We start from the raw sequence: 15,572 nt of genomic DNA on the forward strand, positions 1-15,572 counted from the left end.
AAAACACAGAAAAAAAAGCAGAATAGTGTAGGTACCCCCTTTCCTGTCACCTCTAAATTAATTTTGTATGAGGACAGACAGGATCAGTGGGTCCAGGAAGCGGTCCAGATGCATAGTTCCATATGTGATATGTTCACAAGCATGTGTCTGTGCATCTATGACCTATATTTGGATATACAGTCTATAAAAAGCCTTGATACAAACAACCTCCAGCAGGAGTCAGATCCCCTGTCCCTGTTGTTGCTGCCTGCTTCAGGAGGGAGGATCAAGCCCACTCTGGCTTTTATTTCTTCTCTTCGTGCTCTCCAGGAGGATGGCTAAAGCCCGCATCTCTCTGCGCTCCCTGAACGAGACGTTAAACAGGTCATTGAAGGGTTGTGCTAGGACTGCGCTAAGGGTCAGGGAAGGACGACGGGTGTAGAGGACTGGGGCGGGGAGAGGAGACAGGACTATCTTAGCGCAACAAACCTCTGCTTCCTTGGAAATTTTCGGAGGTAATAGGGAGGATGTAAATATACATTGTGTGTATGTGGGAAGGGAGCGGTTCATGAGCAATCTTCTGTTTCTCCTTTACTCATTGGGGAGGGAAGGGGGATAGAGCCCCAAGCTGCACTGTTTCGTGAACGCCGTTCTGGCCAGCCTGCAAACTGCTAGTCCTGGCAGTTTGCTGCAGGATTTGTGCAATTACTCCATCAGCAAAGGCGTGTCACTGCGTGAAGTGTTGCTGGGTGATTATGGGTAACGGGAAGTTCGGGTTCGCACTCTGCTACTGTTGTAAATGGGAGATTTGGGATGAACTGAATTTGGGAAAATGCCTCGGAGTCTGGAGGGTTCAAAGGTAGGAGGTAAGTGGCTATCATTAACAAAAAAAAAACAAAATGAGAACAGACCTTTCTTGTAAGTTTAAAGAAAGAAAATCACTGTCACTGAGGAATTGGGACATAGGTGACGCTGACTCACCTTCCATTTTCAAAGCCTGTACTCGGAAGAGGAAAGCTTGGCCGACAGGTTCATTGGCTTCATGTAAAATAATCCAGCCCAAGCTGCCCCCACTGGCACCAGTCCACGTGTTCAGCTGCAGTGCGACAGCACAGTCGCTGGTAGATGGTGTCTCTAACCAGCCGGGCAGACAACAATCGTGGGATCAAATGCAAGCCATGAGCACGGTAAGACAGTGTTCCCTCTCAGTGCACTTTCACATATGGCTTTTCATATACTACCTTAAAGGTACTGTGCAAATGGTATCAAGCACCGGCTGATAGACTTGGTAAGAGACTGCTCCTCTCGTCAAGATACTACCGTTGTTCACCAACGGGTTTTATAACTCCCGACTCACAGAACGGTAACCACAAAAACTAGAGACCTGACCAGAGAGAGAAACAAACACGGGAACCACCCCTGAAAGGAAAAGTGAAAACTAAGTCTGTGGGAAACTGATTGAAGAAGTGTGCATCTAACTGGTACCATGAAGTGAGTGTACAGGAAGAGCTGTGGAGAAGTGTGGGGCTCTGCGTTGGCCTGGAAAATAAAACCGATGCGACAGCTCTAAAGTAATGAAAAATGTTATTTTCTGTAAATGCCTGAACCACGGAAATAAGGTTACGCTTACAACCACGCTTTCAGAAAAGTGGGAGTGCTAGAGCTCTTACTGCAAATCTTACAAGTACAGTTCTGTATGCTAACAAGAAGAGAAGAACTTGAAAAGCTTTCTGGTAAAGAATGTGGGGATGTGGTTTGTGCATATGCTAGACAGACATCAGAGGTCATCCACTCTATGGTAATTTCACTTACATTGAAGGAAGAAGCGTTTAGAGGTTGTGACTGAAATGAAAGCAGGAGGTTTAATCCATTCTTCCTCGTTTCATTCAGAACTTGGATCAAGAGACAGCAGCGCTGATTCTATCAGCATTTACAAAAAGCTGTAGAAGATTTGTTATGGAGATGGGTCATGCCATGGTGTAACTGAACAGGTGCTTTTAGAACACACATTAGCAAATGCTGAAATGTTTGCTATAGATGCTTAAAAATACGCAAGCATAATTTACAGACAGGCAATATACCCCATATTAAAAAAGTGCTGGGAAGATAAAACTGGTCAAATTCTAAAGCATTGAACTAACGGCTGCTGAAAAACAACTACAGCCCTGACAGTAGCGTTAATGATGAGATCTTTGAGAACTTTTACTATTACTTGTAGAGGAGAAAGCTCGCAGGAATGGGCCATTAGGAAGCTTATTTACCCTGATAAAAAGCTGCAATCGGGGAGCAATTCTCAGGCAAGTCTTTCCCCCAGGACAGCACTCATTGTCCACCCAGCAAACCTTCCAGAATACACGCATTTTCTGACAATTCCCCCCTCTCTCTCAAAGAGTGCTTGCACCGTGTTATTCCTAAAACTTTTACTATTGGGGTTTCTGCACTGCCACATTGTATTATCCTATTACATTGTTGTTCTCTGCTTGTGCAGCTATAGGTATGAAGTGGATCTGAAACTTATTCACAGCAAATACCAACCCACCTCACCTCAGCTTATGCACTTGCTCTCTCTGTGTTGACAGACTCGATCCTGTTATGACATATCAGCTCTTCCAATTATTCTGAGCTATCTGCATTTCTACATCACACAAGCTCAATTTTCCAATTTAAGTCCTATTTTAGTCCTAAAATTCTCATGGCAAGCATGCACACATAAATACATTTGAATGGGTGAAGCCCCCACGAAAGTTAGTCCAGGAATGATGTGCAACACGATGGACGATAATTAGTTGAAATCCAACACCCAGTAACAACTACACCCAGTTTCAGAATCTCTACTGTGACCCAGCAGGTGACAGGAGGCTCTGAGAAATAAAAATCTTGCTGAAGCAAGAGAAGTCCTACCAAAGTAAGATCAGGATGTAAGCAGCTTTCACAAGATCATACAGGAGTCTCCTAGCCTCAGGAAACAACAGAAAATCATTAGACAAGGATCTGCACAAGCTGCCAGACAGATAATGAATTAAGGTCAGGGAGACTTAGAAAAATATGCCACAGTTTATGCCTTTTTATTTCCTCCTTGTTCAGGTCAACTGCAGACAGTACCCAAAGCAGAAGAGGAAGGCAAGTAGAGGGGGGAGCTACTGTTAGCAAAGCAATGGTGTTCTTGGTCCTTCTCTTAAAACAACAGGCTTTAAAATACTGTGGAGTATGCATGAAAGAAGGGAAAACTATTGGTAAATTATGTAATCTGCCATTTATACAACCTAAAGTTTACCTCTGTTTGTTTGGAGGGTTTTTTTGTGGGTTTTGTTTTGTTTTTTTTTTTTTAATGTCATCACCTGAAAGCTACTGTGTATTTTGTCCTTATAAAAAAGTTCAGCCAAAGATAAACAAAATAGTACCACAACAAGGTAAAGACCTTAATACAGTGTTTAACACAGGAAGGTCACAATTCAGAATCCAATTCCCTAAACATTAGAACAATACAATAACAATAGTAACCGAAGTAGTGGAGCAAACTGGGGATGAAGGAAGAGAGTCTAAAGAAAAAAATGTAGGGTCTTGCCCATAATAAAATTTACTGATGGCATGGTTTTCGTTTAACTGAAACAGCCTGAAGTTCTGCCAGTAAAATGCAGAAAAAAATTACAAAAGTCTATAAGGAGTAGCTGATGTTCAAGTAGTAAATCGCTTGTCAAGTACACAGTACTGAGGTGTTTGTTCGGTAATTAGGAAGGAACTTTGAATGATTCATATTTTGATAGCTTTGAGACCCTCAGGATTCTCAGGAACATGCCTTGACGTAAATCAGCTAACTGAGGCAAACTTAAAGAAAACTGCCTTTATGAAAACCACCCCCAGAAGGACAGAAGCCCAGCATACCCTACTTCTTGAGTAAAGAGCAACAAACGGGTACAAAGCATAAATACTTTCATTCCCTCATACTTCGTCCCTAAACACTGTAAGTTCTTTTAAACTGGGCAGTTTTCTTAAGCAAAAGTGGAGTGGAGTAGCTCAAACTCAAAAACTTGTCTTTAGGATTATAATTTAAGAGAGTACAAAAAGGCACCTTGTTTTCTTTTTGCCCCTTTTTTTTTTTTAAGAAGAAATGCAATAGATGAAAGTAACGAAAAAGCAGCTAATAAATACCAGCTACGAAACAGTTTTCTCACTGCTGTTTCACTAAGGTCTTCTTATCACACAGTTGTTCTGTGGAAGGACAGTCCTATAAAAGGGAAAACCAGAGCAGGACGAGCTGACGGGAGAAGAGGAACACTGCGGGTGGCTTGTTTGTTATTTGCATAATTTTTAATTTGAGGAAGAACAAGAAGTTCTGCTCAATGTCAAATGAAAACGGTTCAAAAGATCATACTACGAGTAAAAGCACAAATCACCTCAGAGTGTATTAGAGAAAAAAACTACGCCACCAACATTGATGCAAATGGTTGACCTGCAGACCTATCTAAATACAAACCTTGCATCTGTATTTACAAGTTACAAGACCTCTGCACCAGGGAGGGGCCAAAAAGACCTGGGCCATGTCAAAAAACCTTAATTTCTAGTGGTGTATGTTCTCATACAGCTTGGGAGGAGCGTCAGAATGGGTTCTGGAGCTGTTCACAGTGCAACGTGTCACCCACCGTCACGGCAGAAGGCACCACCATTGATGCCCAAGTCCTTATGAAATGCCCTTGTTTTCCATCCTTCAGAGTAGAAACCAAGCTGCAAACCTTGGAGGCTCAGTTCACAGGCCTGGACTCAAGCTTGCAGAAACTGGCGCAGAAGTTTGAGCTGCAGGCCAAGATGCTGGAGAAGGAGATGAGCCAGGACGCTCCGTGGCCGTGGGCGCCAGGGGAGAGGTGAGCACAAGGGAGGGATGGGTCAGTCCTCGTCCTGCACGCGCAGGTGACACTGGTGTAACTGTGGGTGGACTCCAATGTGAGGCTGTGCAACCCATACTGACATACATACCTTTCCCAGTTGGGATTGCTATTTACTGCAGAAATGGGCAATATGAGGAAAAAGTACAGTTCCTTTGATCATTGTTTCTTTAAAAAACAAAACACAGCCTATGAAATATTTATGTGGTTTAAAAACAGCCATGCCGCTTCCAAGATAGCAGGGACATCAAGTCTGTTTGCATAGCTCTGTCCCACAGTAAGCGAAGGAAGAAAAAACTCCAACTCATTAACACTATGATTACTTTCTCCAGTTAAATAAGGCTAGAAGATTCACATTTTTAGCACCCAGGCTAGGCTTTGTTAATACACATATTTAGTCTTTCCATCTTCCAACTGAGAGTTTCTGGAGCAGCTCTTCCTTTCCGCACACCCAGGGCAACAGGCTCTAGTCAGGCTGCCTTTCAGCAAGATCTGTTGGAAACGATTTATGGCTGAAATACTTGTTTAGACAATAATACTGCAGCACCGCGAGGAGACGGACGCGCGCCCCAGGGCCCGCCGCGGGCTCCGGGGGCTGGGTGAGGCGGAGGAGGGCCGGTAGACCCGGGGTGGGCCTGCCTCCCCCCGGCTGCCCCGCCTGAGGGCCCTCGGTCTCTGTCTCCCGGCAGGCTCGGCTTGGAGGAGGAGGAGCGAGAGGCTGGGCGGCGGGAAAGGCCCGTCAGCGAGGGACGGGGCGGAGCGGCCGGCGGGCGGGCAGCGCCACGGCGGCGGCCATTGCGGGAGGCCGCGGCCCTGCCTGCCGCCAGGCCTGAGGGCCGCCGCGTCCCCGCCGTGGAGCTGCAGCTCGGTGGGTGCTGACTCCTTGCTTTGACCGCTCGGGGGCCGGGGATGTGCGGGGGCAGCCGCCGGGCGGGGGACCCAGCCTCTTCCCGCCGGCGCGTCCGTCGCCGTGGAGCGGCGTCCCTGTGTGCTGGGCCCCGGCGATGGGATGTGGGGCTGCCCCGCCGTCCTGCCCTTTCCTCTGGGCATCCACATCTTAGGGGCTTAGTAAGCGTTATTTTTTCTGTCTATATACAAATTGAAATTAGTCGAGAACAAGTATACATAGACTTACTAGATCTTTTTAACAAACCACCTGTAAAACTGGGTGTTTTCATGTTATCTAGCATCCTTGTTTAAAAAAATTAAAGGCTTTGTGTTTCTGCTCTCCCTTTGTTGATAACAATAAAACTCGAAGTATATTTGTTGCCATGTTGAGTTCCTGTGTGACTGAAATTGCAGTCTTTCTCTAAGAAGGACCTCTGAGTGAAGTCTCTGTGAAGCTGGCTGTTTCTAAGAAGCTTGTAAGAACTTTCTTAAGTTCCTGTAACTTAAAAAACAGTATTTTTATCCTTTTTGCTGTATGTGTCTTTTATTTTTATTTTCTGTTCCACAGTATTTCTGGGCCAAGTGGAAAAAGCCTGTGAGGAGGGTTGGTGATAGAAAGGCTGGATGATCCCCACCATTTTAAGCTGTACAAGAAGATGCTGAAGTGTTGAACGCATTGGTTAGTTCTTTGCTTATATTAACAAAAAGTATTTTGACTTTTTAGTCCCAGCTTAAACAAATGAATGAACGAGGAAGAATCTCCTCTCTGATGCATAGGGATGTTGTTTTTCACCCTGAGAATATGCTGGAACCAAGTCTGTACCAGAAGCAGCTTTTGAAGGACGCGCATATACTGAAAAATTGGCTGAATGGAAGGTTAAGGTAACTGTGATAACATATCCACCAAACGTGAGCATAGCTTGTCGCTAATAGAGAGTAAATGCTGGAAGAACTCTCACCTTCTTTCCCACTCTCCTTACTACCTCCTTGCTATCCCCGAAGCACCTGTTACGACTCACAGGAAACTGCAGTAGGAAAACCTGCTACAGTTTCTCCGTGTCTTCTGGAAAGACCTGCGTCTTCCTCTGAAAGCCGAGAATCTCTCGGATCATGAGCAAAAGTAACCACTTAAGCAGACTTCTTAAATCCACTAATGCTTTCATAAAGTAGCTGTAAAACTGAGCATTTTCTATTTTCTTTTATATTCATTACAGGAAGTAAAATACATGTTTCTTTTTGCTTTCAGGTACTGATGTTGTACTAGTGTTGCTCCTCTACTTCGAGCCAGCATGTCGAAGAAATCGGAGACTCCACTTTCCTTGTCTGACTGCCTCTGCCAAATTTGCATGGAGATCTTTGTGGAGCCCGTCACGCTGCCATGCAACCATACCCTCTGTAATTCTTGTTTCCAGCTGACCGTTGAAAAGGCCAGTCTTTGTTGCCCTTTTTGTCGGCGTCGAGTCTCTTCTTGGGCACGCTATAATGCCCGCAGAAATACTCTTATCAACTGGGAACTCTGGGAGAAGATTCAGAAGAATTACCCGAAGGAGTGTGAGCATAGGATTAATGGACAGGATTTGGAAGAGGAAAGTAAGTGAAATGTCACTTGTCCTGGGATGTCTCTGCTTTACCAAAGTAATTACTGTTGGTGGACTTTGGATGTTGTGAAATAAGAAACTGTGCATAGTCAGGCTGTGTTACTGCTAGAAAATGCAATGTCAGAGCTCTCCTGTGAAAGGGGCTTGGAAGGCAGAGAAATGGCCGTCCGTGCCTGTTCTGTTTGTAGTACAGAGGGTAGGTTATATTGTCTGATCGTTTAAGTGGATATTTGTTCATGCATTTTGCACAAAGCATTGGTGTATGGCTGCCTGTCCTTGCAAAGGCAGTAATTCATTACTGGTACTACTCTAGCTGTAAAATCTGTAAGTGGAGAGTGTGTGTGTTTGTTTATCACTAGCAAGTAAGTGAAGCGGTTAAAAGTTTTTCAACTCTTAGATGCTGTTAATTTGTTTGGTTAGAAATGCCAGGGCTTCAGTCTATGCAGGAGTCTCTGAGCCTAAAATTGTGGTGTCAAAGAAAAGGAAGTGAAATCTGATTAACTCTGAAGAAGGATTTTGGGGTTTATTATGTTGTAAGCTCTGTTGGGGGAGGCTAATTGGTAGGTTGGCTCTATGACATGTTGTTACACTTGCAGTGTTATGAAGTCTTTTTAATCACAAAAAGTGAAAGACATAAGTTATGGTCAGCATACATACTTGCTCTGCCTACAGTGCTTGGAAAACACTGACTGTTCCTGCCACTCTGTTACACAGTGCTTTTTTATTTTGTTCCTTTGTAACACAAAGTGCTTTTTTTTCACAGCACTTGATTTAAGTCAAATCATTCCTGTGACAGGGTGTGGAAGTGATCTTTTGTTAAAATCTTTCATTGTTGACTGTCATGGTCTTGCTTTTTTCCTCGCTTCTTTTTTTCTTTCCTCTCATTTAGTATGTGTCCCCCATCCGCAACACCAGCTGAGCAAACCTGGGGAACTGAGGCAGGAATATGAAGCAGAGATTAGCAAGGTAAGTCTAAAAATATATTTAAAAGCATAAATGCTTTAGTTATCTAGTTATTTTGTTTGTTCTCACAAACAGTTGTAATGTTATTTAACAAAAAAAAAGATACTTAAAAAGGCATTGCTGCTGCAAGAACACACTGGTCATTCCTGAAGCATGAATTAAATTTTTATCCTTTATGGAAGAGGAGAGACTTTCTTGCGTTTGACAGAAGGTGACATGTCTCAAGTTTTCTTGTGCTAGTTTATCTATACCTCCTACCTCACCCTATCAATCGGTCCAGTAACATATGCCGTCTTGTTGTCCCTGCAAGTAGGTGTGCTTTGCAGGCTAGGAAACACATAGAGGTACAGACACAGCAGAATGCCCAGGCAGGTCTCTATTAGTCAATACCTCGCATTTCCCAAAACTCTGCAGAAGAGTTCTTTCAGGGTTAGGGTGTCACCTTTCACTGTCTGCATCCCTGCCTGCACATACTAAAATGCCTTTTTTAGGTCCTCAGATGCACGTGAAGTATTTCAGGCTAGCAAATGTAAAAATTTGCAAGTTTTGGCTTTGGTCTTGTACTTGCCTTCCTGATTTCCTTCCCTAAGTAATATACCACAATGAGATGAACTTGGGTAATGAACATACAGCATTTTCTTTCCTATTTGCTCACTCCCCGTGTTATCTGCGTTCATTTGGTTTGAGAAAAGATAAGAAGTCTTAATGTTTGTCTGAGCATCTAAAGGATCCTTCTTCCTCCAATTCAGACACATCAGTAGTAAGAATTATAGTTGGAAGTAGTATCGGAGTGCTCCTTTCCCTGACAGCCCCATTGCTGGTTGTTACAGGAGCAGGGGGAGTACATGAAACAGAGGACTGTGGGATTCTCTTTTATGGTAGTTACGGGATAAGATTGATTGGCAGCAATAGTATTGATGGTTAATGGAGATGGTGCCAGTGAAATATGTAATGGTGTCTAGTGCCAATCATAAGTCATCAATACATGATTTGAAACAAACTCAGACTTAACATAGCTTGTGCAGTATTACAGCTTGACACTTTTCTGTAAAGCAGATTTCCAAATTCCGTTACCCAGTTAAGAAAGCTTTATTCATTCTTGAAGTACTTTGCTGTTCTTGTGGAGTTACTGATAACTGATTTACCAAGAGTGGATGTCTGCTGTAAAGAAGGCAGATTTAAAATTCTTGGTCTGCTGCTTTGGGTTTTGTGTGTTTCAAGAGAGCAGAAGGACTCAGGAGAGAGATGTGCTGTCTTTTAGGCATCTTGTGCTAATATTGACATTACGATGATACAAGCAGGTTGAGCAAACGCTGTGGTCTAGCTGGCATCCAGCCTTACAAAGAATCTTAATTTGAGTTTCTCTATAGATCCATGTATTTGGAGATCTTAGTTTTTGTTACTAACATTTTCAAAGGTGAGTAAATGAATTTTAACCTCGCATGCTACCACGGTTAATGGTGTACTCTTACAGAAACCAAAAGGTAGGTCACTTATCAAACTGAAGACTCTACACGCAGTATCAGTTTGATTCTTACATCTTTGCAGAGTTGTGTAGTTAAATACTGGCTTTGAAGTGTGCAGAGCATCTTTGTGAATAGTGGATTGTTCACATTTAAGAAGCGTCAGCTGAGAGGTTCTGGTGTAAAGTGTGGTTCTATAGTAGTAACCTTAAAAAAAAATCTTTTTTAGGTGGAGGCAGAAAGGCGAGCACATGAACAAGAGGAGAACAAGGCAAGTGAGGAATACATTCAACGGCTTCTAGCAGAAGAGGAGGAGGAACACAGATTGGCAGAAGAGAGACGGAGGGAGATGGAGAAACAGCTGAAACAAGATGAAGAGTTGGCATGGCAGCTGAGTAACAGTCTGGTGAGTTAGGATCAAGGGGGACAGTAGAAAACATTGATATAGTGCAAGCAACTTAGACTTTACAGAGCAAAAGTTAACATTTTGAATAATTTAGATTTATTTTAATTGTAGTTGGAAGCTGTTGTCAGCCCCCAGTACTTTAGATCCTTGATTGACCATTAACTTTTGAAGAACCAGCGGGAGGATGAAGTACCCCAAACATTTCTACCTGTGTAATATGCACTTGAAATGTGTGCTGGATGTTTTCATTGCGAAACATTTTAAAACATTGGTTTTCTTCTCAACACTTCTTTTTCCCCATGATTTTAAAAATATTTCTTTGGAAGAAACTGATGTCTATAACCTATACTGAAAAAAAGGAACATACGATGGAAGTTTACCTTATGTTTTGGGGTTTTTCTGTTTGTTTTGTTAATTTGTTTTGGGGTTGTGGTTGGTTGGTTTTTGCTACCTGATAATAGTCCTAATGATGAAACCTGTGTACTTAGTTGAGCAAAACCTCTTGTCCCTTAATGCCAGGTGCAGGAAAGTGTACAGAACATGTAACTTTTCTTATTCCATAACTATCCATTACTTACAGTTCTAGAATTCTTTGGACAAAAGTAACTAATTCTGCAGCAGAAACAAAGTAGTTCTCTGGGCTTTTTCCAGTTTCTGTTATGTTTTGTTTTATATAATGCTATTTTTACTTGTCATCGGAGAATGACGATTCCAAAGGACATGTGCTCAGCAGTCCTTCACCAGCACGCAGTCTCTCATCTGAAACATCCCCAGCTAATTTGTGTAAGATGAAGAACAAACCAAGCAACTCTGGAGACATTCAGAAGTAAGTAATTCAAGTTTTTCTTCTTTAATTATTGGTCTGTTTGTTGGTATAGTGTCCCTCTGCTCTATTTGCTTCTTTGGAATCCTGTAATCCAACTTCCTTGGATAATCTGGGGCAAATGTAAACTGTTGAATGTTAAAACGTCTCCTCGTAGGATAATATGGAGGAGAAGGGAAACACTTGCCCTTCTCTTATTTTCGTTTGTCAGAATGAACCTGAAGATCTTCATTAATGCAAAAGACTGACAATTCAAGAAAAAAAAGTTTAAAAAGGTATTTTTTTTTTTTCCCCCCCCTTTAAGGTATCTGTCTACAAAGCTGCTTCATACATTGGGATCAGCATCATTCTCTAGAACAACAGAAAGAGGCAGGAGTGACTCTGGCTCTGTGGTAACTAGAATCATTTTGTTATAAATCTCAGTGTTAGTAATTATGGGTTATTTTCTCCTTGCCTATAGGATTGCCGATAATCCTATATTCCCCTTGCACATCAGCACTGGACAGTTTATCTCGCCCTTCTTGAACTACCTTCAATATTCATGATTCCCCAAAGTGGAAAGAGAAGAAACCGTGCTTGACAGTCCGCAGATGCACACCTATGGCTTAGTTCGATAATCACCTTGTGTAGCCTTACAAGTACCTTACCTGAATGCCTTCAGCAAGCTCTGGATTGCAACCGATGGTGTATAAAACTAACATGATGGTTCTGGAGCTCACTGGAGGAGGTTGCACTCTGATTTTCATCATTCCATATGTCTGTCTGTCTGATCTTTCCTGTTAAGTTTCAAAAGAAGATGAGCAGGCTAATACCTTGAACAGTTGATTTGAGTCATTGATAAGAGGAGAATGCTGCAGCTGTGTTTTCCGTCCTTTAGCTAGGCTTTTGTAGGTTGTTTTAAATATTTTCATTATTATTAAACAATTATGAGAAGAATCCAAGTTAATATCCCAGAGTAGTTATGAGCAGTGCAGCTCTGAGAAGTGAGATTTGCATTTTATTCATACCCACTAGCTTTTGATAAATTTACTTTATTAGTGGTCTCTCCTTTTTCTTCAGGAGACCAATAGCAATGAAGGCAGCAGTTCTGCGTGGCAAGATGAGCAAGAGGAAATGCCAACACTGTCTCCACAGCTGACCGGTGTGATTAAAGATTCCAGTGCTAAGGATTCGTTTTTGGAATCATGCATGAACTATTTCAGTGCCTCAGCTTCAGGGGAGACCGCCACTGTCAAGCAGGAAAAAACACCAGAACCAAATGGTCTAGGAGATGTTCCAGATGCGCTTCATGGAATCGCAAAAGGGGAAGGGTCTAGAACACCTCTTCGTAGATCCAAAGGAGAAGATGATGGAATTGAGTCGTCAGACAGTGGCAGTTTAACACATGTAGAAAGCATAAACCTTGAAAACTCTGCTGAAACTTGTACCTGTATTCAGTCAGCAACAAATTCTGTGGTGTCTGACAGCAAAAGTGTAACATGTGATCTCATAAAGGTGGCTAGACACTCAGATGAAGAGAAACCAGAGAGACTGCAGAACACTAAGGAGATTCCAAAAAGAAAGTCGCTGGAGTCACCAGCTGAAGCAGTGGTTGACTTGTGCGTGCTTGGTAAAAGGAGAAGAACTTCTCCTGAAAGTTTAGAGGACCAAGGGGAGCAGATAAATGATTTTAACTTGCAAATGCAGAAAGCCTTTGAGCAGGAGTTCTATGAAAGGCGTATGCAAGAGGAGCAGGACAGGCTTCTGGCTCTGCAGCTACAAAAACAGATCAACAAGGAGGAAAGGACACTTAATCGACAAAAGGGCTCTCCAGATGAGTACCTACTTCGCACCAAACCACCTCAGTCTGTGAAAGACTCTCCTGCTAGAAAGGGAAGTTCTAAGATGGCAAAAGACTCAAAGGTACCAAAAAACCAGGCTGAAACAAATCACCGCAAGACTCGGAAAGGTTCTTGCAATGAAAACTGGCAGTCCCCTACCAGAGTCCGAATGAAATCGCCCAGCATCAAGGGAGGAAAAGTTTTGAATTGTGTGGTTAATACCAGTGACGCAAGTGATATTTGTTCACTACCTAAGAATAAGCAAAAGACGATCCTTCAGATGTTTAAAAGCTCTGTTGCAGAGTAGATCACATGGTGGAAAGAGAATTAAAACCGTGGTAATGTTTTCTCCTGTGTTAGGCAAAGCTTCCTGTAAACAGTTTTGAAGTTGTTGGTTTTGAGGGGGATTGCTTTGAGTCACAAAGTTGTGTATTCTGAGAAGTTTTAATAATGTACACCCCCAGACTTTAAAAAATTTTAATTGGTCTTTTCTTGACTACAGGTTATTTTCTAGCACTTCCATTTACATAATTTTGAATGTGAATACTGTTAGTGTTTAAAACCAAAAATAACTGATGGTCTTATCTTAGAATGAGAATTCAGAGCCTTTTATGGAAAGGATGCACATTCCACGGAGGAAACAAGCAAAAAAATGAGTCTGTATTTCCAGTTGTCTGCCAACTGCAAGATTGAAGCTTTACATGGCACAACCACTGTTCCGTTAGCCTAAATCCCAGTAACATGTTTCAGTTTACTTGTTGAATTGCATTGTTCACGTGACAGTTAACAAGAGTATAACTGGACAGCCAGTCTTGCAGACACACTTTTTCCCTCTCCCTCTCATATACTAACTCCTTTCTTAGACAAAGAGGGAAAAACCAGGTCATTCTCCCACTGCCAAAGCCAAGGATCTTTCATAGGTGCCAATAGTGTAAGTGGTTGTGGGCTTGTATTTACCTCTGTCATAGAGGTCACTTCTGCAGATCTGACTTTCACTGTCATTAGGAAAAATATACTTTTGGTTTTTTATTGCTAGTGTTCTGCAACTTTATTCTTGTATGAGAATATTACTTATCTTTAGTACTATTTAATTTTCATACTCAAAACTGGTTTGAGCCTGATTAAAACCACATAATATTAAAAAAATAGTTAGTCCAGAAGACAGTTACGATGGAGAAAGTTAAACCAAAAGGGGGAAAAGCACCTGAAAACTGGAGTTGTTAGTCATGATGCAACTATAATTAAAGATTCACATAACTACCATGCCGGGCTGTAACTGCCCCCCCCCCCCCATTTTTAGAGGAACTACCAAATACTGCCTTCCAGTTGGGTTTAAAAACTAACATCATTCAAAAGAATTACAATTTAGACGTGGGGAAGTTGAGGCCTGTAGGAGGTTGAGGCTCGTGAAGAGTTGACCAGCTGCCTCTCAGCAGAGGAAGTATTCTTGCTAGATTGTTTTATCTGTTGCTATTATGAAACCATCTTTTGGCCTTTCTTTGCTTGTAATGAGATACTTTTCCACTGTACCTGTTTGAAAGAGAGCAGAGCACCAATCTACATTGCTGAAGTGTGTGTGTTAATCACCAAAGTTTGCAGATGTTTTAAATGCGTACTATTTTTGAACCTCATTGATGATCTATAGACTTTAACTCAGTTCTGGGAAATTTGTAACAAAATACTTCAAATCAGTATCTTCTGATGTTTTAAGTTTACAAAAAAAAAAACACCCCCACAACCTGAAATGTTATTGAAAGCATGAACAGCACACCAAGCCAAAAATGTGAACTGTTTTTTTTCATTGCCTGCGTGTCTCTCTTAATGGTGGGTTTCGCATAAATAAATGATCTATTCTAAGATGCTTTTTGAGAAAGTTACAACAGGTGACCAGTTGCAAATCATTCACTGTTCCTCTTGCTGCCTCAACCATTGTGCTGGAAGCCTGCCTTCAATATAGATCTGTTTCTGTTTAATCCTTACCTTTGTATGGGTTGTTTTCTGTCTTACCCAGGCAGTTAAGTATCATCCTTCATTAATTAAAAGCGTTCTTTAAGGCAGAGATATTGACTGTTTTATGCTAGTGATGCTCGGCCTTTCTAGTTAAGTACGTGAGAAGTATACTCTCAATTTTCAGAACAGATGAGGAGAAGGAGTTTTGTTTTTTAAGTCTATTCAGCCTCCTTTTACAATGAATTTCTAAAGTCTGATGTTTATTTTTAACTTGCTTGAAAGATGGTCCGTGCTCTGCATGGAGCTTCTCCTTCCAAGATCACCTCTCCCAACAACTGCTGCCCAAAGTATGCCTGAGCAGAGGCACCATGTGCTCCTCTGATTTATTGATGTTTTGGTGTAATGGGTTGTTTAGGATTTCAGAGCAGGTTGGAAATGGTTTGGAGTGGTGCAGAGCAGTTCCTGGTCTCTTCCTGCACAGGTCACCTCTGCAGCCACCTGCTGCCAAACCCCTAAAATTTATGCCTGATGCAACTGTCTCTGCAGTTTGAGATACTTGGTTTCTATGGTCCTGACAGTACTGCTGTACCCTTCTAAGGGGTTTGAATGTCTGCCCTGTTCTTCTCAATCACTGCCTTTAACATCTAGCACTGAAAGAGTCTGAATCTCAAGCATTTTGAACAGCTGGCCATTCATATGTAAGAAATAATCTTGCATGTATTAGAAATTCTGACCCTGGTTAATTGCTGTTTTTTTCTCAGATCAACCATCATTATACTCCAGTACAGCAGTGCTGGCTTTG

General features: G+C 42.1%; 1 protein-coding gene across 5 annotated transcripts; it reads left to right on the forward strand.

Moving 5' to 3' along the window:
• The first annotated feature begins 201 nt into the window (after positions 1–201).
• Positions 202–14,876, forward strand: RNF168 (ring finger protein 168). 5 transcript variants are annotated; one of them, XM_076341824.1, is made up of 10 exons: positions 202–363; positions 4,689–4,838; positions 5,549–5,727; positions 6,316–6,426; positions 6,994–7,337; positions 8,235–8,311; positions 10,001–10,177; positions 10,879–11,003; positions 11,305–11,392; positions 12,060–14,876. In XM_076341824.1, the coding sequence occupies exons 5-10, from the start codon at positions 7,037–7,039 to the stop codon at positions 13,125–13,127; spliced, it is 1,836 nt and encodes a 611-aa protein (XP_076197939.1). In that variant the 5' UTR covers positions 202–363; positions 4,689–4,838; positions 5,549–5,727; positions 6,316–6,426; positions 6,994–7,036; the 3' UTR covers positions 13,128–14,876. The 5 variants fall into 5 exon arrangements, with proteins under 5 accessions (XP_076197939.1, XP_076197942.1, XP_076197940.1 ...); XM_076341827.1 differs by lacking the exon at positions 6,316–6,426 and adding an exon at positions 6,472–6,629; XM_076341825.1 differs by lacking the exon at positions 202–363 and adding an exon at positions 435–845.
• Positions 14,877–15,572: the final 696 nt, after the last annotated feature.

The sequence above is a fragment of the Aptenodytes patagonicus genome, chromosome 6, assembly GCF_965638725.1.
Source record: "Aptenodytes patagonicus chromosome 6, bAptPat1.pri.cur, whole genome shotgun sequence".
NCBI classification, from domain to species: Eukaryota; Metazoa; Chordata; class Aves; order Sphenisciformes; family Spheniscidae; genus Aptenodytes; species Aptenodytes patagonicus.